Source organism: Schistocerca gregaria, chromosome 3 (assembly GCF_023897955.1).
Source record: "Schistocerca gregaria isolate iqSchGreg1 chromosome 3, iqSchGreg1.2, whole genome shotgun sequence".
NCBI lineage: Eukaryota > Metazoa > Arthropoda > Insecta > Orthoptera > Acrididae > Schistocerca > Schistocerca gregaria.
In genome coordinates, this window is record NC_064922.1 from 847,164,410 (window position 1) to 847,191,725 (window position 27,316).

General features: G+C 44.8%; 1 protein-coding gene across 2 annotated transcripts in view; it reads left to right on the plus strand.

Moving 5' to 3' along the window:
* Window positions 1–27,316, plus strand: part of LOC126354753 (proton-coupled amino acid transporter-like protein pathetic) — a 408,828-nt gene that overhangs the window by 288,858 nt on the left and 92,654 nt on the right. For both annotated transcript variants that reach the window (XM_050004633.1, XM_050004634.1), the window contains exons 3-4: window positions 5,892–5,981; window positions 16,028–16,178. In XM_050004633.1, coding sequence (XP_049860590.1) covers window positions 5,892–5,981; window positions 16,028–16,178 — 241 coding nt within the window. The remainder of the gene's footprint in view (window positions 1–5,891; window positions 5,982–16,027; window positions 16,179–27,316) is intronic.

Consider the following 27,316-nt stretch of genomic DNA (forward strand, 5'->3'; position numbering starts at 1 on the left):
ATTGTACATTCAACTCAAACCACTTTGTATTAACGAGGATGCCGTCGTGGCATCAGGGAATAAAGGTAAGTTACACTTAAATTTTAGAGATTAATTACATGTGATGTCATTGTTCTATGCTGCAATTTTCACCCATACATATGAAGATGCTCCCGTATGAAGAATGAAAGTACTAGTAAGGACAATAATATTCGATTTATCGTGATTTATCTGTACGTTAAAGACCGTACATTAAAAGTAAAGTTGTTAAGTGTAGCCGAAATTCTCTGTTAAATGCGCAAGACAGGGCGAGAATATGGTAAAAGTATGTGGAAGACGTTAGAGTGGAGAGGAACTGTTCCGAAGTATGATGAAAGTACTGGAGGGAGTTAGTGTGGAAGGTGGTCCAGTGATTCTGCCAGAGTTTGACAGATCTCTGAATGATCTGACTCCATAAAAAATAGTGGCAACAAACGGTATGCCTTTTTAGTTACTCGAAACTGTGGGAGCAGTAGGAACTAGAAGGTTATCTGAGGTGCTGTCAAAAGTCTATGAAGCGGATAAATAATCAACATGTTTATGGGAAACTGTCATATTTCCATAGAAGGCACTCGGGGGAAATTTAAAAACTGTCAGACTACTACGATGACGGGTTGTTTGATGTGCTGACCAGAATACATCTACATGGATACTCTGCAAATCACATTTAAGTGCCTGGAAGAGGGTTTACCGAACCACTTTCACAATAATTCTCTATTATTCCACTCCCGTAGAGCAGGCGGAAAAACCGAACACCTGTATCTTTCCGGTCGATCTCTCATCTCCCTTATTTTATTATGATGATCGTTTCTCCCTATGTATATGGGCGTCAACAAAATATTTTCGCACTCGGAGGAGAAAGTTGGTGATTGAAATTTCTTGAGCGAATTCCCCCGCAACGATAAACTCTTGTTTTAATTATGTTCATTCCAAATCCTGTATCATTTCAGTGACACTATCCCCCCTATTTCGCGATAATACAAAACGTGCTGTCGCCGGCCGGTGTGGCTGAGCGGTTCTAGGCGCTTCAGTCTGGAACCGTGCGACCTCTACGGTCGCAGGTTCGAATCCTGCCTCGGGCATGGATGTGTGTGATGTCCTTAAGTTAGTTGGGTTTAAGTAGTTCTAAGTTCTAGGTGACTGATGACCTCAGATGTCAAGTCCCATAGTGCTCAGAGCCGTTTGAACCACTTTTTGAAAACGTGCTGCCCTTTGAACGTTCTCGATGTACTCCGTCAGTCCTATCTGGTAAGGATCCCATAACGTGCAGCAATATTGTAAAAGAGGACGAACAAGCGTAGTGTAGGCAGTCTCTTTAGTACATCTATTACATTTTCTGCGAGTGTTTAGCCTCCCCCACAACGTTTTCAATCTGTTCCTTACAGTTTAAGTTGTTAGTAATTGTAATTTCTAGGTATTTAGTTGAATTTACGGCCTTTAGATTTGACTGATTTATACTGTAATCTAAGTTTAACGGATTCCTTTCAGCACTATGTGGATGACCTCACACTCTTCGTTATTTAGGATCAGTTGCCAATTTTTGCACCATACAGATATCTTTTCTAAATCGTTTTGTATTTTTTTCTGATGACTTTAGGAGTCGATAAACGACAGCATCATCTGCAAACAACCTAAGCTGGCTGCTCAGATTGTATCCTAAATCTTTTATGTAGATAAGGAACAGCAAAGGGCCTATAACTCTACCTTGGGGAATGCCAGAAATCACTTCTGTTTTACTCGGCGACTTTCCGTCAGTTACTAAAATGTAGACTTTCGCGGTCGGAAATGTCATGACCATTATAATTATCGGGGCTGTTATGCCGTGGTCGGTTGATGAATTCTGTGTCATTTCCCAACATTTCGTCCCCGTCTGCGGCAGAAGATGTGCACCAATCGTCCACCACTGTGTGATGGCAACAGCGATCGACGGCAAGGGACAGCGGCCAGTTGCACTGACGTTTTCAAAACACGTGACTTCACGCCTCGGCGCGGGAGCGCGCGGACACGGAATTAAGCGGCAGTCAGTAGCGAGCCAGTGGGTGTGTTGGACCTTCATTGGAGCTACAGACCCCCTTGAAGATGTCCTCCGCAGACGGGAACGAAACGTTGGGAATTGACACAGAATTCATCAACCGACCACGGCATAACAGCCTGGATAATTGTAATGGACATTTCCGTCAGTTACTGTGAACTATCTGACAGGAAATCACGAATCCAGTCACATAACTAAGACGATATTCCACAAGCACGCAATTTCAATACGAGCTTCCTATTAGTCACTTTCTGAGCCTCAAGGAACACTACCGCCACTTCTCGAAATTTTATAGAACTTTTAAAGTTTTCAATTGTCTCACCCTTGTAACTGTAAATTAAATGATGAACCATGGACCTTGCCGTTGGTGGGGAGGCTTGCGTGCCTCAGCGATACAGATGGCCGTACCATAGGTGCAACCATAACGGAGGGGTATCTGTTGAGAGGCCAGACAAACGTGTGGTTCCTGAAGAAGGGCAGCAGCCTTTTCAGTAGTTGCAGGGGCAACAGTCTGGATGATTGACTGATCTGGCCTTGCAACATTAAACAAAACGGCCTTGCTGTACTGGTACTGCGAACGGCTGAAAGCAAGGGGAAACTACAGCCGTAATTCTTCCCGAGGACATGCAGCTTTACTGTATGATTAAATGATGATGGCATCCTCTTGGGTAAAATATTCCGGAGGTAAAATAGTCCCCCATTCGGATCTCCGGGCGGGGACTACTCAGGAGGATGTCGTTATCAGGAGAAAGAAAACTGGCGTTCTACGGATCGGAGCGTGGAATGTCAGATCCCTTAATCGGGCAGGTAGGTTAGAAAATTTAAAAAGGGAAATGGATAGGTTAAAGTTAGATATAGTGGGAATTAGTGAAGTTCGGTGGCAGGAGGAACAAGACTTCTGGTCAGGTGAATACAGGGTTATAAACACAAAATCAAATAGGGGTAATGCAGAAGTAGGTTTAATAATGAATAGGAAAATAGGAATGCGGGTAAGCTACTACAAACAGCATAGTGAACGCATTATTGTGGCCAAGATAGATACGAAGCCCACACCTACTACAGTAGTACAAGTTTATATGCCAACTAGCTCTGCAGATGATGAAGAAATTGAAGAAATGTACGATGAAATAAAAGAAATTATTCAGATAGTGAAGGGAGACGAAAATTTAATAGTAATGGGTGACTGGAATTCGAGTGTAGGAAAAGGGAGAGAAGGAAACATAGTAGGTGAATATGGATTGGGGCTAAGAAATGAAAGAGGAAGCCGCCTAGTAGAATTTTGCACAGAGCACATCTTAATCATAGCTAACACTTGGTTTAAGAATCATGAAAGAAGGTTGTATACGTGGAAGAACCCTGGAGATACTAAAAGGTATCAGATAGATTATATAATGGTAAGACAGAGATTTAGGAACCAGGTTTTAAGCTGTAAGACATTTCCAGGGGCAGATGTGGACTCTGACCACAATCTATTGGTTATGACCTGTAGATTAAAACTGAAGAAACTGCAAAAATGTGGGAAATTAAGGAGATGGGACCTGGATAAACTGAAAGAACCAGAGGTTGTACAGAGTTTCAGAGAGAGCATAAGGGAACAATTGACAGGAATAGGGGAAAGAAATACAGTAGAAGAAGAATGGGTAGCTCTGAGGGATGTAGTAGTGAAGGCAGCAGAGGATAACGTAGGTACAAAGACGAGGGCTGCTAGAAATCCTTGGGTAACAGAAGAAATATTGAATTTAATTGATGAAAGGAGAAAATATAAAAATGCAGTAAATGAAGCAGGCAAAAAGGAATACAAACGTCTCAAAAATGAGATCGACAGGAAGTGCAAAATGGCTAAACAGGGATGGCTAGAGGACAAATGTAAGGATGTAGAAGCTTATCTCACTAGGGGTAAGATAGATACTGCCTACAGGAAAATTAAAGAGACCTTTGGAGAGAAGAGAACCACGTGTATGAATATCAAGAGCTCAGATGGCAGCCCAGTTCTAAGCAAAGAAGGGAAGGTAGAAAGGTGGAAGGAGTATATAGAAGGTTTATACAAGGGCGATGTACTTGAGGACAATATTATGGAAATAGAAGAGGATGTAGATGAAGACGAAATGGGAGATACGATACTGCGTGAAGAGTTTGACAGAGCACTGAAAGACCTGAGTCGAAACAAGGCCCCCGGAGTAGACAACATTCCATTAGAACTACTGACGGCCTTGGGAGAGCCAGTCATGACAAAACTCTACCAGCTGGTGAGCAAGATGTATGAGACAGGCGAAATACCCTCAGACTTCAAGAAGAATATAATAATTCCAATCCCAAAGAAAGCAGGTGCTGACAGATGTGGAAATTACCGAACTATCAGTTTAATAAGCCACGGCTGCAAAATACTAACGCGAATTCTTTACAGACGAATGGAAAAACTGGTAGATGCAGACCTCGGGGAGGATCAGTTTGGATTCCGTCGAAATGTTGGAACACGTGAGGCAATACTGACCTTACGACTTATTTTAGAAGAAAGATTAAGAAAAGGCAAACCTACGTTTCTAGCATTTGTAGACTTAGAGAAAGCTTTTGACAATGTTGACTGGAATACTCTTTTTTCAAATTCTAAAGGTGGCAGGGGTAAAATACAGGGAGCGAAAGGCTATTTATAATTTGTACAGAAACCAGATGGCAGTAATAAGAGTCGAGGGGCATGAAAGGGAAGCAGTGGTTGGGAAAGGAGTGAGACAGGGTTGTAGCCTCTCCCCGATGTTATTCAATCTGTATATTGAGCAAGCAGTAAAGGAAACAAAAGAAAAATTCGGAGTAGGTATTAAAATTCATGGAGACGAAGTAAAAACTTTGAGGTTCGCCGATGACATTGTAATTCTGTCAGAGACGGCAAAGGACTTGGAAGAGCAGTTGAACGGAATGGACAGTGTCTTGAAAGGAGGATATAAGATGAACATCAACAAAAGCAAAACGAGGATAATGGAATGTAGTCCAATTAAATCGGGTGATGCTGAGGGAATTAGATTAGGAAATAAGACACTTAAAGTAGTAAAGGAGTTTTGCTATTTAGGAAGTAAAATAACTGATGATGGTCGAAGTAGAGAGGATATAAAATGTAGACTGGCAATGGCAAGGAAAGCGTTTCTGAAGAAGAGAAATTTGTTAACATCGAATATAGATCTATGTATCAGGAAGTCGTTTCTGAAAGTATTTGTTTGGAGTGTAGCCATGTATGGAAGTGAAACATGGACGATAACTAGTTTGGACAAGAAGAGAATAGAAGCTTTCGAAATGTGGTGCTACAGAAGAATACTGAAGATAAGGTGGATAGATCACGTAACTAATGAGGAGGTATTGAATAGGATTGGGGAGAAGAGAAGTTTGTGGCACAACGTGACTAGAAGAAGGGATCGGTTGGTAGGACATGTTTTGAGGCATCAAGGGATCACAAATTTAGCATTGGAGGGCAGCGTGGAGGGTAAAAATCGTAGAGGGAGACCGAGAGATGAGTACACTAAGCAGATTCAGAAGGATGTAGGTTGCAGTAGGTACTGGGAGATGAAGCAGCTTGCACAGGATAGAGTAGCATGGAGAGCTGCATCAAACCAGTCTCAGGACTGAAGACAACAACAACAACAACAACAACAGTATATATTTGTAAAAGTTATGTTACAAATATTGCTAAAAGGGTCACAAACTTGTCCACTTTTACGGTACTTTTAAGGTAACGCCTTAGCTCTTCGAGGTTGTGGAGGTTGTGAAACCAAGATCACCTGAACGAATGTAACACTGCTGAATCGCTGTTAGAGTGGAATGCTGTATGAAGACAATTTTACGTTTCTTGTTTCAGGCTGCAGTTGGCACAGAGCGCTGAGCTGCAATCGAGAGAGAAACTAGACGAGTACGACCCTTTCGACAAGAGGGAGAACAAGAGCGTAAGGTAAGCGAGAAACTCTCGTGATGCACACACGTTACCTGTGACCTACCGGGCACATTACCTCGTATAATACCTAAAACTATACCAAAATTAGTGATTAAAATTCTTCTGGGTAATATGCCGCGTCATTTCGAAAAAACTAACAACAATAAAAACTTGCCGACCAGAAGCGGAACGCTGATTGGCGGTCAGCTACCAATCGTTGACGACATGGATATCCACGAATAGCCCCTTTCCTTCCATCTTCCCTTACGTCATGACTAGCCAATCATTTTAGAGGGCCAATTAAAATTCTACAACGGTGACGTCAGACATCGATAGTCTGTAATAAATAGTAGCACCTACCCCATGCAAAACCAGTCGTGCCCTGAGGAAGGCCGTTGCAATTCGGCCGAAACGTCGGTTTTAATTTATTATTGTTGTTAGTTTTTTTGAAATGACGCGGCATATTACCCAGAAGAATTTTAATCACTATGACACCGGCCGCGGAAGCCTACGTTCTTATATACCAAAATTGTGCTTCCAGTTGTTGAATACAGCGGTGGCGTCCAGGAAAGCCTTGCTCGAGGAAGCTCTCAGTACTTGGAGCTGGTGATGGATGTCTGCACATATATGTGCCATTTCACTTCTATCATATCTCACCATGCTATGCACAGGTATCCTGGCTACGCGCAGACAAGTGCAGAGATTTCGACTCTCACTGTCTGCATTACCATTTTATCACCGAGGACACCCCTTAATATCTTTCCTTGGCTATAACATTTTTATTGGAACAGCACATCAGAAAACAATATACCCACCAGAGTGAAATCCTTTTTGTCCCATTCCATCACACAGTCGACGTCTATAAATCCTCTCCGGTAGAAGGATCGCAGCTTCAGTACTATCTGCCTCACTATGCCAGGAACTGAATAAAATCACTAGCTTCAGGGACTGGGAATATGAGTCTCACGGGAAGCGTGCAAGGCAGTGGCTCAGATGGATAGAGCGTCTGCCATGTAAGCAGGAGATCCCGGGTTCGAGTCCCGGGCGGGCACACATTTTCAACTGTCCACATCGAGGTATGTCAACAACACCTGTCGGCAGCTGAGGGTTTTCAGTTAGTCATCATTTATTCCAGGGAAAAGCTGCACAGTCATTAACAGTATTCTGTTCTTTCGAGAACAGTTACTGTCTTCACATATAATAAATAACTATTCGTAAAAGTGACTGGCTGCAGTTTTATGTATTTACAACTTTATAACAAAATTTATAGACAAAGAATTACAGTAATGATAAAATACATAAAATCAGAGTAGACAAATAAATGGGACGTCACGGAGAAAACTTCTCCACTACTGCGACGAACCCCCTTACAGAGTAAGAGGAGTTGACCACAATGAAAGCTGTCAACTTGGATTTGAATACTTGTGGCTTATTACTCAGTTTATCCATTTCTCCTGGGAGGCTCTTGGAAATGAAACCTGTTGAGCAGAGCACACCTTTCTGTTAAGTGTTTAAGGAATTGTTGTCCAATTTGTACAGTTTTCGTATATGGTGATAAATGAATAAATGTTACAGTTTTATTCTGAATGAGTGAGTATTATCAACAAGAAATCCCTGGAAGGAATTTATGTACAGGGATTGTAGAATTAAAGTCCAGGTACACTTACACAGTGATCTACACGGAGTTCTCGAACTGCAGATGAATCTGACCGACCTTTTCTGGGCTGACAGAGTATTTGGTGAGGGCACAGAATTCGCCCAAAATATGACACCAAACGAGGTAACAGAGTAGGCATAAGCAGAGTAAACAGGCCGTCCTGTTCGAAAATCATTGATAATGGAGATCATTTCAATAGTGAATTCAAAAGCAGTTACTTTCTATGCAACACCTCGAACATGATAGTTCCACTAAAGATTTCCATCTATCCTCAGTCCTAATAATTCAAAATTGTCGACGTCAGTGACTGAATGACCACCTTCGGAGAACAAAATTTCGCTTCTACGAAAGTTCTCTATCAGAAAGTGAAAGCATTCTTTTTTGTTAGAGGTAAGAGTTGATCTGTTCTCTGAAATGAATGTGCCGATGCTACTGTCTGTCCTATTAGCTACATCATTTACATTATGCTCCACACCTTTCACAACAACACTTGTGTCATCTGCAAAGAGAAAATTTTTGAGTCATATGTCGTGCTTTGTGGCGTATCACTGCTATACAAGAAGAGGAACGTAGCCGAAACTGAATCTTGAGGGACCCCCACTTTAGGTGACCCTCGGTCATATTCGAACCACCTCCGTGTTTGTTGACACCAAACGATAATCTTCTGCTTCCTACTTACCAGACGTTAACCATTGTCGAGCTTTCTCTTTAGGCCCGTAATGTTATAACGTATGCAGAGGTATTGTATTCTACACTAAATTAAGTTCTTTTGTTAAATCAACTCTCTTAAGCCTGTTGTCTAGCCTAGCAGGTGCCACACACACAAAAGAATACACAGCGTTTCAAATGGGTATTACCTTCCTCAAGCCAAACGAGAAGATATCAAATAACGTATACTGAGATGTGTTAGTATTCTCCTGCACATTGCTTACTCAGAAACATTTTGGCTGGTAACTACGTTATGTGTTGCACCCTGTTTGTAAAGTGGTTTCTCCAAATAGCATTTCAGTCTCTCAGAAAACTGAACACCCTGAGAGGATTCGTTTCATACGTTATTGTATTATGGCAGTCTTTACCCTTTAGTGACATTGAGCGTGAGAATCACTGATGAAACTCCTCTGAGCTCATTTTAACAAGTTTAATCTTGTATTCATGGTCGCTGAAGAAACAATACAGATGATATGTAGCGTATTGTAAGATACCTCTCTTGAAGTTGTTTCCTGAACCTTCGTAAACAGGCTACTATCTTCTAAGGTCTGGCAGTTCAGTATTTTCAGGATTTCCGTGACGTTGTCCCACTGTTCAAACACGCCTGCGATCATTCATGCTGTCTGTCCTTTTCTCTATATAGTTCAGTATTTCCTGTTAGGATATATAATATGGGTCCTACACACATGAGCATTATTCTAGGATTCACGAGTGTTTTATAACCAATCTCTTTCGTGGAGTGGCTGTATTTTCTCGGTGTGCTGGCGATAAACCCGCGTTACCTAAGACTGAGACTGTTTAGTCATTCCATTTCATATCACTACAATTTGTTTCAACCGTGTATTTGTATGACTGATCATCATTGCAGACTTAAGATTGCAGCCAGCCGGTGTGGCCGAGCGGTTCTAGACGCTTCAGTCTGGAAACGCGAGACCGCTATGGTCGCAGGTTCGACTCCTGCCTCGGGCATGGAAGTGTGTGATGTCCTTAGGTTAGTTAGGTTTAAGAAGTTCTAAGTTCTAGGCGACTGATGACCTCAGATGTTAAGTCCCATAGTGCTCAGAGCCATTTTTTAATTTAAGATTGTAGGTTTTTATTTTGTTTGTTTTATTTTCTCAAATGTTCAATTTCTCATTTATGAACATGCAGAGAAAGTTTACAAACTTTGCACAACTTTGAAAAATCTCTGCGAGATCTGACTGAATACTTGTGGAGCGTGATTCAGTCAGTGCTTTATTATAAGTAACTGCAGTATCAGCGAAAAGTCTGAGACTACTTTTAACATTATGCTCCCCAAACTGGGCTACAGTAATTTTCCCTCAGCAACATACCTTTTCCAGGTATTAATATGTGGTACAAGTTTGAGCGAATTATTCGATGCACCTTAAGATAGGCAAACCAGCTTACATTATCCACTTTCGGGGCAGAGTATGTGACTTGGGTTGCCCACCTTAAGGCGCATAAAATACATATTTTATGGGTCAGTTTTATTTTACACACTCAGTATATCGGGTGTGTCTCCTAAGAGTCATGAGTCGCATTTTCTCTGGTCTTTCAGCAGACATTTTTGTTGTGCATCTCGAGTCATACCAAAGAAATCACCACATCTTTCATAGACATCCAGTGTCTAAGAAAAGCGTCGATACGTTTCCTATTACAAACAATTTTTGAATGTCCATGCCCATTCGATAGACCGGTTCCAAGTTAGCCTATTGTGTCATTTGGTTTAGCGGTATGTATTAACAGGAACAGTAAAACATGAAGAATAATCGGTACTCCAACAGCGATTGAGCAACACTTCTGCACGCTGGTAGCAGTCAGTGTGGGCCAAGGCGGTGCTGTCACTGTTGAAGTGCCGGTTATCCTTCGTCGTTTATTGTTTCTGTTAATACATGTCGATAAAAAAGAGTATCGCAATATCGCTCTATCAAATGGGCACTTAAAATACTACTTTAAAAATCATTTTCTCTGTAACAGTAAGGAACCCGACGTTCTTTGTAGATACTGTGCGCTGTTCGTTTCGGCTGACTCCATCTACACAACGCAAAAATCAAACTGCAAATATTTGCTGAAATACTGGAGAAAAAGCACGTGACGTCTCTTAGGAGAGACACCCTTTATACCTTTGGCATGCGTTGTAGCGCCTCTTTTTCTTTGTAAGTAAGTAAATATGTACAAAGCTAACAAATTTAGATGTAAAAAATCAATGAAAGTGCATTAAATTATTAGTTTTTTGAAGTTCTTTCGGCTGTAAAATGTTTTTAGCCTTTCAGTCTTCTGCAAAAAGGAATTTTTCGGTTGTTCCACTCGAGAGTATGTGAAAAACAAAGATTCTGCAGACATAATTCAAACACTGTAAGTGACAGACCTTGTGTCTTGTTGATAGTCACTGAGATACTGCAAGGTGAACGGGAAAGTGGAGTTGTTTCAGAAGGCGTGGAATCAGCACATCACCTCCTTCTGTCTTGCTATGAGATTTGGCAAGAGATTTTTTTTTTTTTTTTTTTTTCCCTGCGAGCCTTGTTTCATCGCAGAATTACTTACTGCAGTGCTCGTTCCGGCAACCTGCCCGACTCATTGCAAAGCAAGAGTCAGATTTCGCTTGATACTTTTGAAGTATTCCAAGTCAACTACATACGGGAAAGAAATACAAGGATAGTAGGGATATCCAATTCGCATAGTATTTTTATACAAATAGTATGTTTCTACCAAATTTGTTCGAAATAGACACAGGTGTTCCTCAGTTATACTTTTACGTCACCCGTTTCATCCCCAGACTCCGTTTTGCTAGTGCCAGTCCGGTTCTGATGTTGTCCTTGATCCGTCCGTCATTGGTTATTGTACTGCCTAGGTAGCAGAATTCCTTAACTTCATCTGCTTCGTGACCATCAATTCTGATGTTAAGTTTCTCGCTGTTCTCATTTCTGCTGCTTCTTATTACTTTCGTCTTTCTTCGATTTATTCTCAGACCATATTCTGTAGTCATTAGACTCTTCATTCCACTCATCATATCATGTAATTCTTCTTCAGTTCCACTCAGGACAGCAATGTCATCACCGAACCGTATCATTGATATCCTTCCAATTCCACAGGTTCTAATTCCACTCCTGAACCTTTCTTTTAATGCCATCATTGCTTCTTCGATGTACAGACTGAATAGCAGGGGCGAAAGGCTACTGTCTTACACTCTTTTCAATCGGAGCACTTCGTTCTTGGTCTTCCACACTTATTATTTCCGCTTGGCTCTTGTACATATTGTATATTACCCATCTCTCTCTACAGATTACTCCTATTTTTTTCAGAATTTTGAACATTTTTCACCATTTTACATCGTCGAACGCTTTTTCCTGGTCGACAAATCTTATCAACGTGTCTTGATCTTTCTTCAGTCTTGCGTCCATTATCAACCGCAGGGTCAGAATTGCTTCTTTCGTGCCTTTATTATTTTTAAAGCTAAACTGATCGTCTTCTAACACATCCTCATTCCATTCTTGTGTATATTATTCCTGTAAACTATATATACCATACTAATAATCAGTCGTTATCGAATACCTTTACATATCACGACTTCTCACCCTCTCACCCACCTCTTCGTTTGGCTAGGGTTCTGTACCTCCACTACCTCCACAGTAGTTTTTACAAATAATTATGTAAGTAATGATTCTCATATATACGAAATTTGGATCGAATTTCTCTAGACATTTATGAGTTATACTTCTACGTCACCCAATTCGGAGTCTTAGCCGCTCGCCTGTTGGAGTTAGGTCGTTCGTACCCCAACACAAAAATTAAGAGGCGCGCACACAAGTAAATTTTGATTTAGCAGCACATGGAAAGTGAATGAACACACACACACACACACACACACACACACACACACACACACACACACACACACACACATTGTGTGATTGTGTGTGTGCGCGCGCGCGTGTGTGTGTGTCATATGAACATTATTCAGCATATCTTGGATGCCTTGCAACGTGCTCTTCAGAAGAGGTCTCCACCGCCACGTACTGTCACAATTTATGGACAGCCCTGCAAGATTCATGGTGTCAATTCCTTTCAGTAGTACCTTAGACATTACTGAACTCCATGCCACGTCGTGTTGCGGCACTTATGTGCGCTCGCGACGGCCTACAAGATATTAGGCAGGTTGTGGCGGGGCGGGGTTTAATTTGCTTTTCGTCGTTCGTCGTACTGTTCAAACTTAAAGCCCCCCTACCTCCGTACGGCGTCCACTGCCTGTCCCTTTGCTCTGCAGGTGAAGATACTGACAAAACGACGTGAAACCAGCGTTGAAGAAAGATGTCGCCTAATATATAGCCTGCAAAGTCCACGCACACTCTCGTAGCAGTTCCTGTATTGTGATTTAACATAATTTCGGGTGGTAATGAGGTGAATTTCGACTGAAATAAGTGTCCTAATATTTTCAGACTAGTAGCTAATGTTTATTGCTGAATAACACAAATTTACTCGCTACCAAGTCCTTAGTTATTGAAAAACTATTCTTTCATACTTAATTCTCAGTCAAACCACAAACTTCATACGCAAAGCAGTCAGAATTTTGCCTAAGTCCAACCCGACTGGAGATGCGACCTCACAGTCACTGATCCGCTACTATGAGTTAAAAAAAAAATGCTGTGAGCACTATGGGACTTGACATGTGAGGTCATCAGTCCCCTAGAACTTAGAACTACTTAAACCTAACTAACCTAAGGACATCACGCACATCCGTGGCCGAGGCAGCATTCGAACCTGTGACCGTAGCAGTCGCGCGGTTCCGGACTGAAGCGCCTAGAACCGCTCGGCCACCGCCGCCGGCTGAGTTTTACAGTCATACTTTCTTCAGTGGTCTTTATAACAAAAGATGCTTGCCAAATATTCTATAATTAAACACAGAATACGCCACTGGGAATTTTCATAAAGGCCGAAGCTTCACACGCGACTGACTTAACAACAAAACACTCCCGAAACTCCTAACTTTCATCAAACTGGTCGTAACTATGCCAGCGTTAGTCACGACACGTATTAAACGCGAGGAACTCAATATTCCTTCATTTTACACATAATGAGAATTATCATATTTAACATATCTTTCCGTGTCCGAAACTGGCGAGCGACTCTCCTTGATGCTGCTTCCATCACAACATATCTATCTAGCAGTGCGCAGGAACTGCTTGATTCAGATTGGTTGATTTGTTTCACTGGCCAATCAGAATCATCGTTCGAGATCATTCTCGCACCAAAACTGTCCTGTGCCAATCACTATTCACAGGTGCAATTACTTCATTCCAAAGAGCAAATAGTAAAATAATGTTTAACGAATCCAAACGAAAGGAAAACTAAACTTGAAATAACTTTAGAAAATTATTATACTTTCAACTGTTTTTCTGGCTGCCTCCTTACAAAAGCAAGTACCCTTAGACACACGTCATCATCAAAGTGGGCACAAATATCTTTCCCACCCTATGATTGCGTAATGTATTACACAAATTTAAACTTAAAATTTAACGTACGTCCCACATACACACTCTCACTATCTCATTTACTCCCATATTAATATTAGACACAAATAATAATTTTGTCTGATTTCTATATTACGAAAACGAAAAATAATTAAAGTTATAATATGAAAATCTCAGGCAATTAATTAGTTCTCTTTATGTTTTCAAATTATACCAACAGATAAATTGTTATAGTTCCTAACTGAATTTAATTCCCTAAGTGTCAGTTTTTTTACTTTTTAAGTAACTATGATAGTTACAATGTTGAAATTTTTACACAATCGTCTCCTGAATAGAAAAAACTAATTCACCGATTTTGAAAATGATTGAATGATATTTAATATCGTTTGTTTAGGTTCATATGTGGTATGAATATACTGTCGCTCGATGTGACACAGGAGCCATTCTCATGCTGCAGTAGCAACAGGTACACATGACTCATTGGTAGGATGCAACTTGCAGTTTCTTTCACAGCCTCTGCCTCCAACTCTACGGCTTGTACTGCAGTGTATGTTATCGCGCAGTAGCTCGCGATGTCACGAGGTGTACCAGTTTCTTGGCTCTTCATAAACGTTAGTCTAGTCTATGCTACGTCATGTAGAGGCACTTCTGCGCAATATCGCATAGGGCCGCCACGAGCCCGCAGAAGTGCTGCAGCACAACGTGGCATTCACTCTACTAATGTCTGAAGTAGTGCTGGAGGCAGCTGACACCATGAATCCTGCAGGGCTGTACGTAAATCCGTAAGAGTACGAAGGAGTGGAGACCTCTTCTCAACAGCACGTTGCAACGCATCCCAGATATGCTCAATAATGTTCTGGACGTGTGGGGCGTAGCATTGTCGTGCTGGAATTGCCCAAATTCGTCGGGATGCACAAATGACACGAATGGATGCAGGTGATCAGACAGGATGCTTAAGTGCGTGTCACTTGTCAGAGTCGTATCTAGACGTATCATGGGTCCCATATTACTGCAACTGCGCACGCCCAACACCATTACAAAGCCTCCACCAGCTTCTACAATTCCCAGCTGACATGCAGCGTCCATGGATTCATGAGCTTGTCTCCATACATGTACACGTCCATCCGCTCGATAAAATTTGAAAAGAGACTCGTCCGACCAGGCAACATGTTTCCAGTCGTCAACAGTCCAATATTGGGGTTGACAGGCCCAGGCGAGGCGTAAAGCTTTGTGTCGTGCACCGAGCGAGGTGGCGCAGTGTTTAGTACAATCGCCTCGCATTCGTGAGGACGACGGTTCAATCCCGCGTCCGGTCATGCTGATTTAGGTTTTCCGTGATTTCCCTAAATCGCTCCAGGCAATTGGCAGCATGGTTCCTTTGAAAGGGCACGGCCGACTTCGTTCCCCGTCCTTCCCTAATCCGATGAGACCGATGACCTCACTGTTTGATCTCTTCCCCAAAAATATCCAATCCAATCTTTGTGTTGTGCAGCCTCAAGTGTACAAGAGTGGGCGTGAGGCTTCGAAAGCCCATCTCGTTTAGTGGAATAGTTCCCACGCTAACTTTGTTCATGGTCTAGTACTGAAATCTGCAGCAATTTGCGGAAAGGTTGCATTTCTGTCCCGTTGAACAATTCTCTTCAGGTGTCGGTGGTCATGTTCTTGCAGAATCTTTTTCCGGGGATTCCTGATATTCACGGTATTCTCTTGAAATTGTCGTAAGGGAAAATCTCCACTTCATCGTTACCTCGGAGATGCTGTGTCCCATCGCTCGTGTGCCGCTTGTAACACCACGTTCAAACTCACTTAAAACTTGATAATCTGCCATTGTAGCAGCAGTAACCCATCTAACAACTGCACCAGACACTTGTCTTACACAGGCATTGACGAGCGCAGCGCCGTAATCTGCGTCTTTACATATCTCTGTACTTGATTTCGCATGGCTATACCAGTTTCTTTCGCGCTACAGTGTGTATAGTCAGATGCATACCTGAGGAGACCGTTAGATTATCTGAGTGTCTATCGTGCCAGCCCGTGTGTGTTGCAGTTCTAGGCGCTTCAATCTGGAACCGCGCGACCGCTACGGTCGCAGGTTAGAATCCTGCCTCGGGCATGGGTGTGTGTGATGTCCTTAGGTTAGTTAGCTTTAAGTAGTTCTAAGTTCTAGGGGACTGATGACCTGAGAAGTTAAGTCCCATAGTGCTAGGAGCCATTTGAACCATTTGTTGCAGCGACGGCGGCGCGCTGATGCACCTTCTGAAGGGCAGCCTGGGTACGGGCATTCTGGCGATGCCGATGGCTTTCCGCAACTCTGGACTCGCCTTCGGCGCCGTCGCCACGCTGGTCATCGGCTTCGTCTGCACCCACTGCGTCGGCATGCTGGTGAGTGCACTACTCTCAACCTGACACTGCAAACTACAACTCAACGTGCTGTACATCAAGTTCAGTTCTAATTGATTGCGTGTATGTAAACATCTCTTACAAGATAGGGTACCATCCTCATCACTAGATTACCTGGGGTCTTGTTTTTATTACGAAACCTCTTTATCAACGTTAATCCTGCCACATGAAATCCCTACCTACGGCTACGTCTGTAATGGGAGCAGCAGCGCTGCAACATCAGTGCAGTTCAGTAGAGAGCACTGCGTCCTCAATGTTGATCGGGACCATGCGCTGTGTGTGCCCCGTTTACCGCGAGGATGTGACTCGAATCTTAATCACAAACTTACACTGTGTGCGATGTGTCGCTTTAGAACGAAAAGCACGAGAGATACGAGCAGTTCTCAGTCAAATCCATGTACTCAACAGCGACGGCATTCGAACCTTCGGCCGGCATGATGAGAAGCAAAACATTGAAGAACAGCCCAATACTGGTCGCCAACAGCCGCTTCATCACCTGACGACGGCTATTACAAATTATTGACGTATTGTTCCATAAAATTTCGGGTGTATAGACGCAAAAATTTCACTCCACGCCGCAATTTTATGGAACAAAAAAAATATGAAGATGCATATTGACCTATTTATGCCTGTCCGCTTATGACACGCGATCGCAGGCCGACGTTTTTTTAAAGATTTTTCTGGTATTTCACCACCACGAGTGGCTATCATTGGGAAACGCTCGCCTTCCATATCTGGTGTCGGAGTGCACCATACGTCGTGGATATATGCACTCCACTCTCCCACCAGCAATGGAGGCAGCACGTTTGACAACGTCAGTCTCTCATTCCAGAGAAACATCAGAAAAATCATTAAATAAACGTCGCCCCACGGCCCCGAGTCAGAATCCGACAGCCATTACGTGAACAAATGGCCAGGAAAGCCTCACCAATTTTCTACAAATTATTGCTTTCAGATACAATGAAAAGAACGCATCGCAACGCTCTGCCGAACCATGTCCACTAGATTAATTTGACTTCGTGGCGCCCATTATGATCAAAAATACACTATCCGGAAACTTGTTAGTGAACATTAATCTGCTACAAGTACACCCTACGCCTTTATGACGGCTAGAGCTCTGCTGGGGATTCTTTCAATGACTGAATATCTGTGGAGTAATTACAGCTCATTCTTCCTCAAGAACCGAAAGCAGAGAAGTTGGTGGTGATTTCTTTATTTAGTTTTCAGTATTACAGCCTATTACCTTTTTTTGGTCATCAGTCTACTGACTGGTTTGATGCGGCCCGCCACGAATTCCTTTGCTGTGCTAACCTCTTCATCGAGTCGCACTTGCAGCCTACGTCCTCGATTATTTGCTTGACGTATTCCAATCTCTGTCTTCCTCTACAGTCTTTTTCCCTCTACAGCTCCCTCTAGTACCATGGAAGTCATTCCCTCATGTCTTAGCAGATGTTCTATCATCCTGTCCCTTCTCCTTATCAGTGTTTTCCACATATCCCTTTCCTCTCCGATTCTACGTAGAACCTCCTCATTCCTTACCTTATCAGCCCACCTAATTTTCAACATTCGTCTATAACACCACATCTCAAATGCTTCGATTCTCTTCTGTTCCGATTTTCCCACAGTCCATGTTGCACTACCATACAATGCTGTACTCCAGACGTACATCCTCAGAAACGTCTTCCTCAAATTAAGGCCGGTATTTGATATTAGTAGGCTTCTCTTGGCCAGAAATGCCTTTTTTGCCATAGCGTGTCTGCTTTTGATGTCTTCCTTGCTCCGTCCGTCATTGGTTATTTTACTGCCTAGGTAGCAGAATTACTTAACTTCATTGACTTCGTGACCATCAATCCTGATGTTAAGTTTCTCGCTGTTCTCATTTCTACTACTTCTCATTACCTTCGTCTTTCTCCGATTTACTCTCAAACCATACTGTGTACTCATTAGACTGTTCATTCCGTTCAGCAGATCATTTAATTCTTCTTCACTTTCACTCAGGATAGCAATGTCATCAGCGAATCTTATTATTAATATCCTTTCACCTTGTATTTTAATTCCACTCCTGAACCTTTCTTTTATTTCCATCATTGCTTCCTCGATGTACAGATTGAAGAGTAGGGGCGAAAGGCTACAGCCTTGTCTTACACCCTTCTTAATACGAGCACTTCGTTCTTGATCGTCCACTCTTATTATTCGCTCTTGGTTGTTGTACATATTGTATATGACCCGTCTCTCCGTATAGCTTACCCCTACTTTTTTCACTATCTCGAACAGCTTGCACCATTTTATATTGTCGAACGCTTTTTCCAAGTCGACAAATCCTATGAACGTGTCTTGATTTTTCTTTAGCCTTGCTTCCATTATTAGCCGTAACGTCAGAATTGCCAAACTGATCGTCACCTAGAGAACTATCAATTTTCGTTTCCATTCTTCTGTATATTATTCTTGTAAGCAGCTTCGATGCATGAGCTGTTAAGCTGATTGTGCGATAATTCTCGCACCTGTCAGCTCTTGCCGTCTTCGGAGTTGTGTGGAAGATGCTTTTCCGAAAGTCAGATGGTATGTCGCCAGACTCATATATTCTACACACCAACGTGAATAGTCATTTTGTTGCCACTTCCCCTAATGATTTTAGAAATTCTGATGGAATGTTATCTATCCCTTCTGCCTTATTTGACCGTAAGTCCTCCAAAGCTCTTTTAAATTCCGATTCTAATACGGGATCCCCTATCTCTTCTAAATCGACTCCTGTTTTTTCTTCTATCACATCAGACAAATCTTCACCCTCATAGAAGCTTTCAATATATTCTTTCCAACTATCTGCTCTCTCCTCTGCATTTAACAGTGGAATTTCCGTTGCACTCTTAATGTTACCACCGTTGCTTTTAATGTTACCAAAGGTTGTTTTGACTTTCCTGCATGCTGAGTCTGTCCTTCCGACAATCATATCTTTTTCGATGTCTTCGCATTTTTCCTGCAGCCATTTCGTCTTAGCTTCCCTGCACTTCCTATTTATTTCATTCCTCAGCGACTTGTATTTCTGTATTCCTGATTTTCCCGGAACATGTTTGTACTCCCTCCTTTCATCAATCAACTGAAGTATTTCTTCTGTTACCCATGGTTTCTTCGCAGCTACCTTCTTTGTACCTATGTTTTCCTTCCCAACTTCTGTGGTGGCCCTTTTTAGACAAGTCCATTCCTCTTCAACTGTACACCTACTGCGCTATTCCTTATTGCTGTATCTATAGAGTTAGAGAACTTCAAACGTATCTCGTCACTCCTTAGAACTTCCGTATCCCACTTCTCTGCGTGTTGATTCTTCCTTACTAATGTCTTGAACTTCAGCCTACTCTTCATTACTGCTACATTGTGATCTGAGTCTATATCTGCTCCTGGGTACGCCTTACAATTCAGTATCTGATTTCGGAATCTCTGTCTGACCATGATGTAATCTATCTGAAATCTTCCCGTATCTCCCGGCCTTTTCCAAGTATACCTCCGCCTCTTGTGATTCTTGAACAGGGTATTCGCTATTACTAGCTGAAATTTGTTACAGAACTCAATTAGTCTTTCTCTTCTATCATTCCTTGTCCAAAGCCCATATTCTCCTGTAACATTTTCTTCTACTCCTTCCCCTACAACTGCATTCCAGTCGCCCATGACTATTAGATTTTCGTCCCCCTTTACATACTGCATTACCATTTCAATATCCTCATACACTTTCTCTATCTGTTCATCCTCAACTTGTGACGTCGGCAATTATACCTGAACTATCGTTGTCGGTGTTGGTCTGCTGTCGATTCTGACTAGAACAACCCGGTCACTGAACTGTTCACAGTTCTCCTAATCGTTACATCATATAATGTTTTTTTAGGGTTTGTTGTTAGGTTTTTTGAGATGCTAGTGACAATTTAACACTTCCACACCAGCCCTTAAGTGGAGGGCCGCATTACGTTAGCCTTCTATAATTCTTCTGGAGTTACAACGAACAGCACGTCATCTGCAATTGGCACCAGTCCGCTTAAGCTGCCGCTGTCATGTTACTTCTGTGGTATGGGGCCCAGTGCTGCATCCCAAAACTCAACACACTGTCCCCTCTGGACAGCGAACAGCCTTTGTTATTGTCATTTTCACTCCTGAGCGTGTTAGAGAAACATATCTCTCGTGTCACTCCCAGGCAATTATATAGCGCTTCTGGACACCCTAAATCCCTAAGGCGACCGAAGGAAGTCGGCCTCAATATGTTACCGAAAGCGCCAGCAATATCAGTCATCACCTGTTGCTAGCGAAATCGCCTTATTAATTGCGTCTTCAGGGCTCATCTGGTGTAGAGAATAATAGTTTTTCATATATCTTGCCGAGAAGGTGCAAAAGACAAATTGGTTTATAGGATTTGGGTGTCATTGGATCCTTATCTTGCCCTTAACTAATTGTTACCACTTCCGCGTTTTCCACAGTGGGAGGGCCCTTCCTTACAAGAGACACGCATTGTACAGATCGCACAAGTAATATGTAATTGGCCACACAAGGCTTGTATTACTTCGGCAGGGATCCATTTTGGTCCTGGAGATTTTTTCTTTTTCCCTCTTAAAATTATTTGTTGATGTCTTCTTGTGCGAAAGGGTTGGTTGGTTGGTTGGTTGGTTTGTGGGGGTTAAAGGGACCAGACTGCTACAATCATCGGTCCCTTTTCCAAATACTAAAAACACCCACAGAGAATAAAAACGATCAACAGACGATAAGACAGACGACACAGAACAGAAACGTAGACAAAGACCAGACAAGACGAACTAAAATCACACAGAGTGTGACGGTGGTTGGCCGACAATACAAACAAAAAGGGAAAAGCCAACCACCGAGAAACACATGAAAAAAAAATCAGACAAATCGTAGGCCATCGGTCAGAATCAACACAAAACACTCACACACATTAAGCGATAAAATCCTCCTGCCCGATTAAAACGCAGAACTATGTCCGCTATGGAAGAGTCGTCAGATAAAAGCGCAGAGAGCGTATCAGGCAGCGCAAAAGTCTGCCTGAGCACAGTTAAAAGGGCGCACACCAACAGAATATGGACCACCGTCAAGGACGCCCCACAACGACAGGGGGGGGATCCTCACGACACAGTAAATAACTGTGCGTGAGTCGGGTGTGGCCAATGCGGAGCCGACAAGGGACGACTGATTCCCTGCGGTTGGCTCGCATGGATGACCGCCACACAGTAGTCGTCTCCTTGATACGGCGGAGTTTGTTTGGCACGGGTAGGTTGCGCCAATCAGTGTCCCATAAATCGAAAACTTTGCGGCGTAATAGTGCCCGCAAATCAGTCGCCGGGAGGCCAATCTCCAGAGATGGTGTACTAGTGGCCTCTTTCGCCAGGCGGTCAACAGTTTCATTTCCGGGTATCCCAACATGGCCGGGGGTCCAAACGAAGACCACAGATCTGCCGCAACGCGCAAGAGTATGCAGGGACTCCTGGATAGCCATCACCAGACGAGAACGAGGGAAACACTGGTCGGGAGCTCGTAAACCGCTCAGGGAATCGCTACAGATAACGAAGGACTCACCTGAGCAGGAGCGGATATACTCTAGGGCGCGAAAGATGGCGACCAGCTCAGCAGTGTAAAGACTGCAGCCAGCCGGCAACGAACGTTGTTCAGAATGGTCCCCTAGAGTTAGTGCATAACCGACACGACCAGCAACCATCGAACCGTCGGTATAGACAACGCCGGAGCCCTGATACGTGGCCAGCATGGAATAAAAGCGGCGTCGGAAGGCCTCTGGAGGGACTGAGTCCTTCAGGCCTTGTGCCAAGTCGAGCCGAAGGCAAGGGCGAGGCACACACCATGGGGGTGTACGCAGAGGGGCCCGGAAAGGAGGTGGTACAGGGAAACACCCAAGCCAGGAAAGAAGCTGTTTGACGCGTACGGCGATCGGACAACCCGACCGGGGCCGACGTTCTGGCAGACGGACGACTGACTGCGGTAACAGGACACGATAATTTGGATGCCCGGGCGAGCTAAAAACATGGGCAGCATAAGCAGCCACTAACTGTTGACGTCGTAACCGCAAGTATGCTGCCCACAGGGCTGGTCCGGAAGGCACCAGTGGCAAGGCGTATCCCGCTGTGGAGGATTGGGTCCAGCAGCCGCAACGCAGATGGGGACGCTGAGCCGTAAGCCAGACTCCCATAGTCCAGACGGGACTGGATTAACACCTGGTAAAGCCGTAGGAGAGTAGATCGGTCGGCGCCCCACCTGGTGTGGTTCAGGCATCGCAGAGCATTTAGATGCCGCCAACATGCCTGTTTAAGCTGCCGAATATGAGGCAGCCAAGTGAACCGGGCATCAAAAACCACCCCCAAAAACCTATGTAACTCCACCACTGTAAGAAGCTCGCCGTCAAGATAGAGCCGCGGCTCCGGGTGAACAGTGCGTCGCCGGCAGAAATGCAAAACGCAGGTCTTGGCTGCCGAAAACTGAAAACCATGCGCTACAGCCCAAGACTGCGCCTTGCTGATTGCGCCCTGTAGCTGACGTTCAGCAGCTGCAATGCCAATAGAGCTGTAGTAAAGGCAGAAGTCGTCAGCATACAGGGAAGCGGAGACAGTATTTCCCACGGCCGCAGCGAGCCCGTTAATGGCTATTAAAAACAGACAGACACTTAGAACACAACCCTGTGGCACACCGTTCTCCTGGACTTGGGAGGAACTATATGAGGCCGCGACGTGCACTCGGAAGGTACGATACGACAGAAAATTGCGGATATAGATCGGCAGAGGGCCCCGAAGGCCCCATCCATGAAGCGTAGAAAGGATGTAATGACGCCATATCGTATCATACGCCTTTCGCATGTCGCAAAATACAGCGACCAGATACTGACGGCGGGCAAAGGCAGTACGGATGGCCGACTCCAGGCTCACCAGATTGTCGGCGGCGGAGCGGCCTTTACGGAACCCACCCTGAGACGGAGCCAGAAGGCCCCGAGACTCCAGAACCCAATTCAAGCGCCGGCTCACCATCCGTTCAAGCAACTTGCAAAGAACGTTGGTGAGGCTAATGGGACGGTAATTGTCCACCTCCAAAGCGTTCTTCCCCGGTTTCAGAATGGGGTCAACAAGACTTTCCCGCCATTGCGACGGAAACTCACCCTCGACCCAAATGCGGTTGTAAAGGTCGAGGAGGCGTCGCTGGCAGTCCACTGAAAGGTGTTTCAGCATCTGAGAGTGGATGCTATCTAGCCCAGGAGCGGTATCAGGACTAGCGGCGAGGGCACTGCGGAATTCCCACTCACTGAATGGAACATTGTACAATTCAGGATGGTGGGTGCGAAAAGAAAGACTCCGACGTTCTATGAGCTCTTTAATGGAGCGGAAGCCCAAGGGGTAGTTGGCAGAAGCGGAATTCAGAGCAAAGTGCTCTGCCAAGCAGTTTGCAATGACGTCGGAGTCAGTACTAACTGCTCCACTCAGTGAGAGCGCAGGGACACTGACAGGGGTCCGATAGCCATAGAGGCGGCGAATCTTGGCCCAGACCTGCGATGGGGTGACATGGAGGCCAATGGTGGACACATACCGCTCCCAGCACTCCTGCTTGCGTTGGCGGATAATGCGGCGGGCTCGCGCACGCAGCCGTTTGAAGGCGATAAGGTGTTGAGGGATGTCGCTTGTAACGCTGGAGCGCCCGTCGGCGAGCTTTAATCGCTTCAGCTATCTCAGGCGACCACCAAGGCACAGTCCGCCGCCGAGGGGACCCAGAAGAACGGGGAATGGCAGATTCTGCGGCAGTAACGATGCCGGTGGTGACCGATTGAACCACTGCATCAATGTCATCGTTAGAGAGAGGCTCAATAGCGGCAGTGGAGGAGAACAAGTCCCAGTCAGCCTTATTCAGAGACCATCTGCTAGGGCGCCCAGAAGACTGACGCTGTGGCAGTGACAGAAAGATCGGAAAGTGGTCACTACCACAAAGGTCGTCATGCACTCTCCAAAGGAAAGACGATAAGAGGCTAGGGCTACAGATCGAAAGGTCTATGGCGGAGTATGTGCCATGCGCCACACTGAAGTGTGTGAAGGCACCATCATTTAAGATCGAGAGATCGAGCTGCGCCAATAAATGCTCAACGATGGCGCCTCGACCTGTTGCCACCGACCCACCCCACAGATGGTTATGGGCGTTAAAGTCGCCCAGTAACAGGAAAGGTGGAGGCAATTGGGCTATCAGAGCAGCCAGGACATGCAGCGCGACATCACCATCCGGTGGAAAGTAAAGACTGCAGACGGTAACAGCCTGTGGCGTCCACACCCGAACAGCGACAGCCTCTAAAGGTGTTTGGAGAGGTACAGACTCGCTGTGAAGAGAGTTCAGGACATATATGCAGACGCCACCGGACACCCTTTAGTAAGCTGCACGGTTCTTATAATAACCCCGGTAGCCACGGAGGGCGGGGGTTCGCATTGCCGGAAACCAAGTTTCCTGCAGAGCAATGCAGAGGAATGGATGAAGGCTGATAAGTTGGCGGAGCTCAGCTAGATGGTGGAAGAAACCGCTTCAGTTTCACTGGAGTATGGTGTTGTCCATGGCTGAGAAAGGCGTGACGAGACTGGGAAGGGAGATTACGCCGCTGGGTCACCTGCTGCCTCCGATTTAGCACCTGTGATAGTGCTTTCCATGGCGTCTGATGGACCGGCGAGATCGAGGTCCTCAGCGGACGCCAGAATCTCCACCGCATCCTCAGACACAGAGCTGGAAGGTTGCGGTGGGATGGCTGCCACGGCGAGTTCCTTGGGCTGAGAGCTCTTCTTGGGTTTCTCACGCCGTTCCTTGGGTCGCACCGGCTGGGAGGGCTTCACAGATTCAGTCTCCGGGACGGAGGAGGATCGTGAAGCCCTACGACCAGCGGATTGTGGGCACTTACGCCACTGTCGGTCGTCAGCCTTCTCGCTTCCGGAAACCTGGGAAGGGAGGGACCCAAGGGACCCCTTGCGAGCGTGAGAAGCCGAAGAAGTGGGACACTTCTCCGGCTTAGAAGTGGGGACGGACATCCCCGATGGGTGGGATGGTGTTTCTCCTGAGGTAGGTGGTGCAGGAGCAACCAGGTGGGTAGAGCCCCCCACTGGTGAGGGGGCAGGAGGAGTTGTACTACTCGTCGATCCGGCCACAATTGGAGAAACAGACGGGGCTAGCACAGGTGTTGTAGCAGCAGCGTAGGAAGATGTCATTCTCACAGGATGGAGTCGGTCGTATTTCCTTTTGGCCTCATTATAGGTTAGTCGGTCCAGGGTCTTGTATTCCATGATTTTACGCTCTTTCTGGAAAATTCGGCAGTCTGGCGAGCAAAGTGAATGGTGCTCCCCGCAGTTGACACAGATGGGAGGCGGGGCACATGGAGTATTGGGATGTGATGGGCGTCCGCAATCTCGACATGTGAGGCTGGAAGTGCAGCGAGAAGACATATGGCCGAATTTCCAGCACTTAAAGCACCGCATCGGGGGAGGGATATAGGGCTTAACGTCACATCGGTAGACCATCACCTTGACCTTTTCCGGTAATGTATCCCCTTCGAAGGCCGATGAAGGCACCGGTAGCAATCTGATTTTCCTTCGGACCCCGATGAACGCGCCGGACGAAATGTACACCTCGGCGCTCTAAATTGGCGCGCATCTCTTCATCAGACTGCAAAAGAAGATCCCTATGGTAAATAACTCCCTGTACCATATTTAAACTCTTATGGGGTGTGATCGTAACGGCAACATCCCCCAACTTGTCACAAGCGAGTAACCGCCGTGACTTGGCAGAGGATGCCGTTTGTATCTGGACTGACCCAGAGCGCATTTTTGACAAGTCCTCCACCTCCCCAAACTTCTCCTCTAAATGCTCGACGAAGAACTGAGGCTTTGTGGAGAGAAAAGACTCCCCATCAGCCCTCGTACAAACTAAGAAGCGGGGCGAATAACTGCTACTGCCATCCTGAGACTTACGTTCCTCCCACGGGCGCCACCCAGCCACGACAAGAGCCACCTGGCAGGATGGCCGTTGCCGGGAGTCCCTATACCCCAGGAGGATAGGCATCTACTCCTTGGCATACGTGGGGAGTTAACGGCTCAGGCATCAGTAAAGCGATCCCTGTGTTGTCAGGGGGCTACAACCAATAGGGTACATGGCAGGCCCAACACCACAACGGACTGGCTACCGTGCTGGATGTTAGGTAACATGTGGTCCATGGTCGCCGTCGATGCAGAAAGAGGCACTGCACAGTGCAAGGTGTAATCTGCACGCAGAAACAGAGTCATGCCCAAGAGATGGAGAGCGGACAGGACTGCAATTCAACGGTGTAAAAGCTGGCGAAAGGTCTGATCGCAAGATGGACACAATGCACCAAGTAAGGCGCCCTTCCCCAATCGGCTCGCTCTTCGGAAAATTTTGAGAGATGGAGGTCAAACCCAATAGGGGACCATCATATAAGGCCGAAAAGTTTGAGACTCCTTTTAGTCGCCTCTTACTACAGGCAGGAATACTGCGGGCCTATTCTAACCCCCAAACCCACAGGGGGGTAGGTGGTTATGATTCCAAGCTCGGATGCAAAGAGGCCTAGGTTGTATTCAGCTATATTCAAAAGTTTTGTAGATGCGCTTCACAAATTATTCTTGAACATTAAACCTTTCAAAGTTAGCACAATGGTGATGTAAAAAAAAAAAAAAATCAGCACTCCGAATTTAAGTTACACTTCATTATAATTGCTTTTATTGCAATTTCAATTGACACACAACATCACTTCACAATTTAAAACATACTTGAAAACATCTCTCTCAGAGTCACTGTTAAAGTTCACATTTTATAAGCTGACTACGTTATGCGTCTTTCCAACATGACGTCCAACACTTGACTTTTTCAAGGTCCGACTCTCTAAGAATTAAACAACTAACTCTTTAACAACTAACTAATAATCGTTTACGCGCCCAAAAATCAGAGTTACAGGTACGTCAAAGATCTTAGTGACAAAGGAAAGAATACACATAAGAATAATATCATTGCAATATAAACATATCGATGTATCACAAATGAAATCAAATCTGAATGTTGTCTCAGAAATATGTTAAGTACTTAACAGAAACACAGTC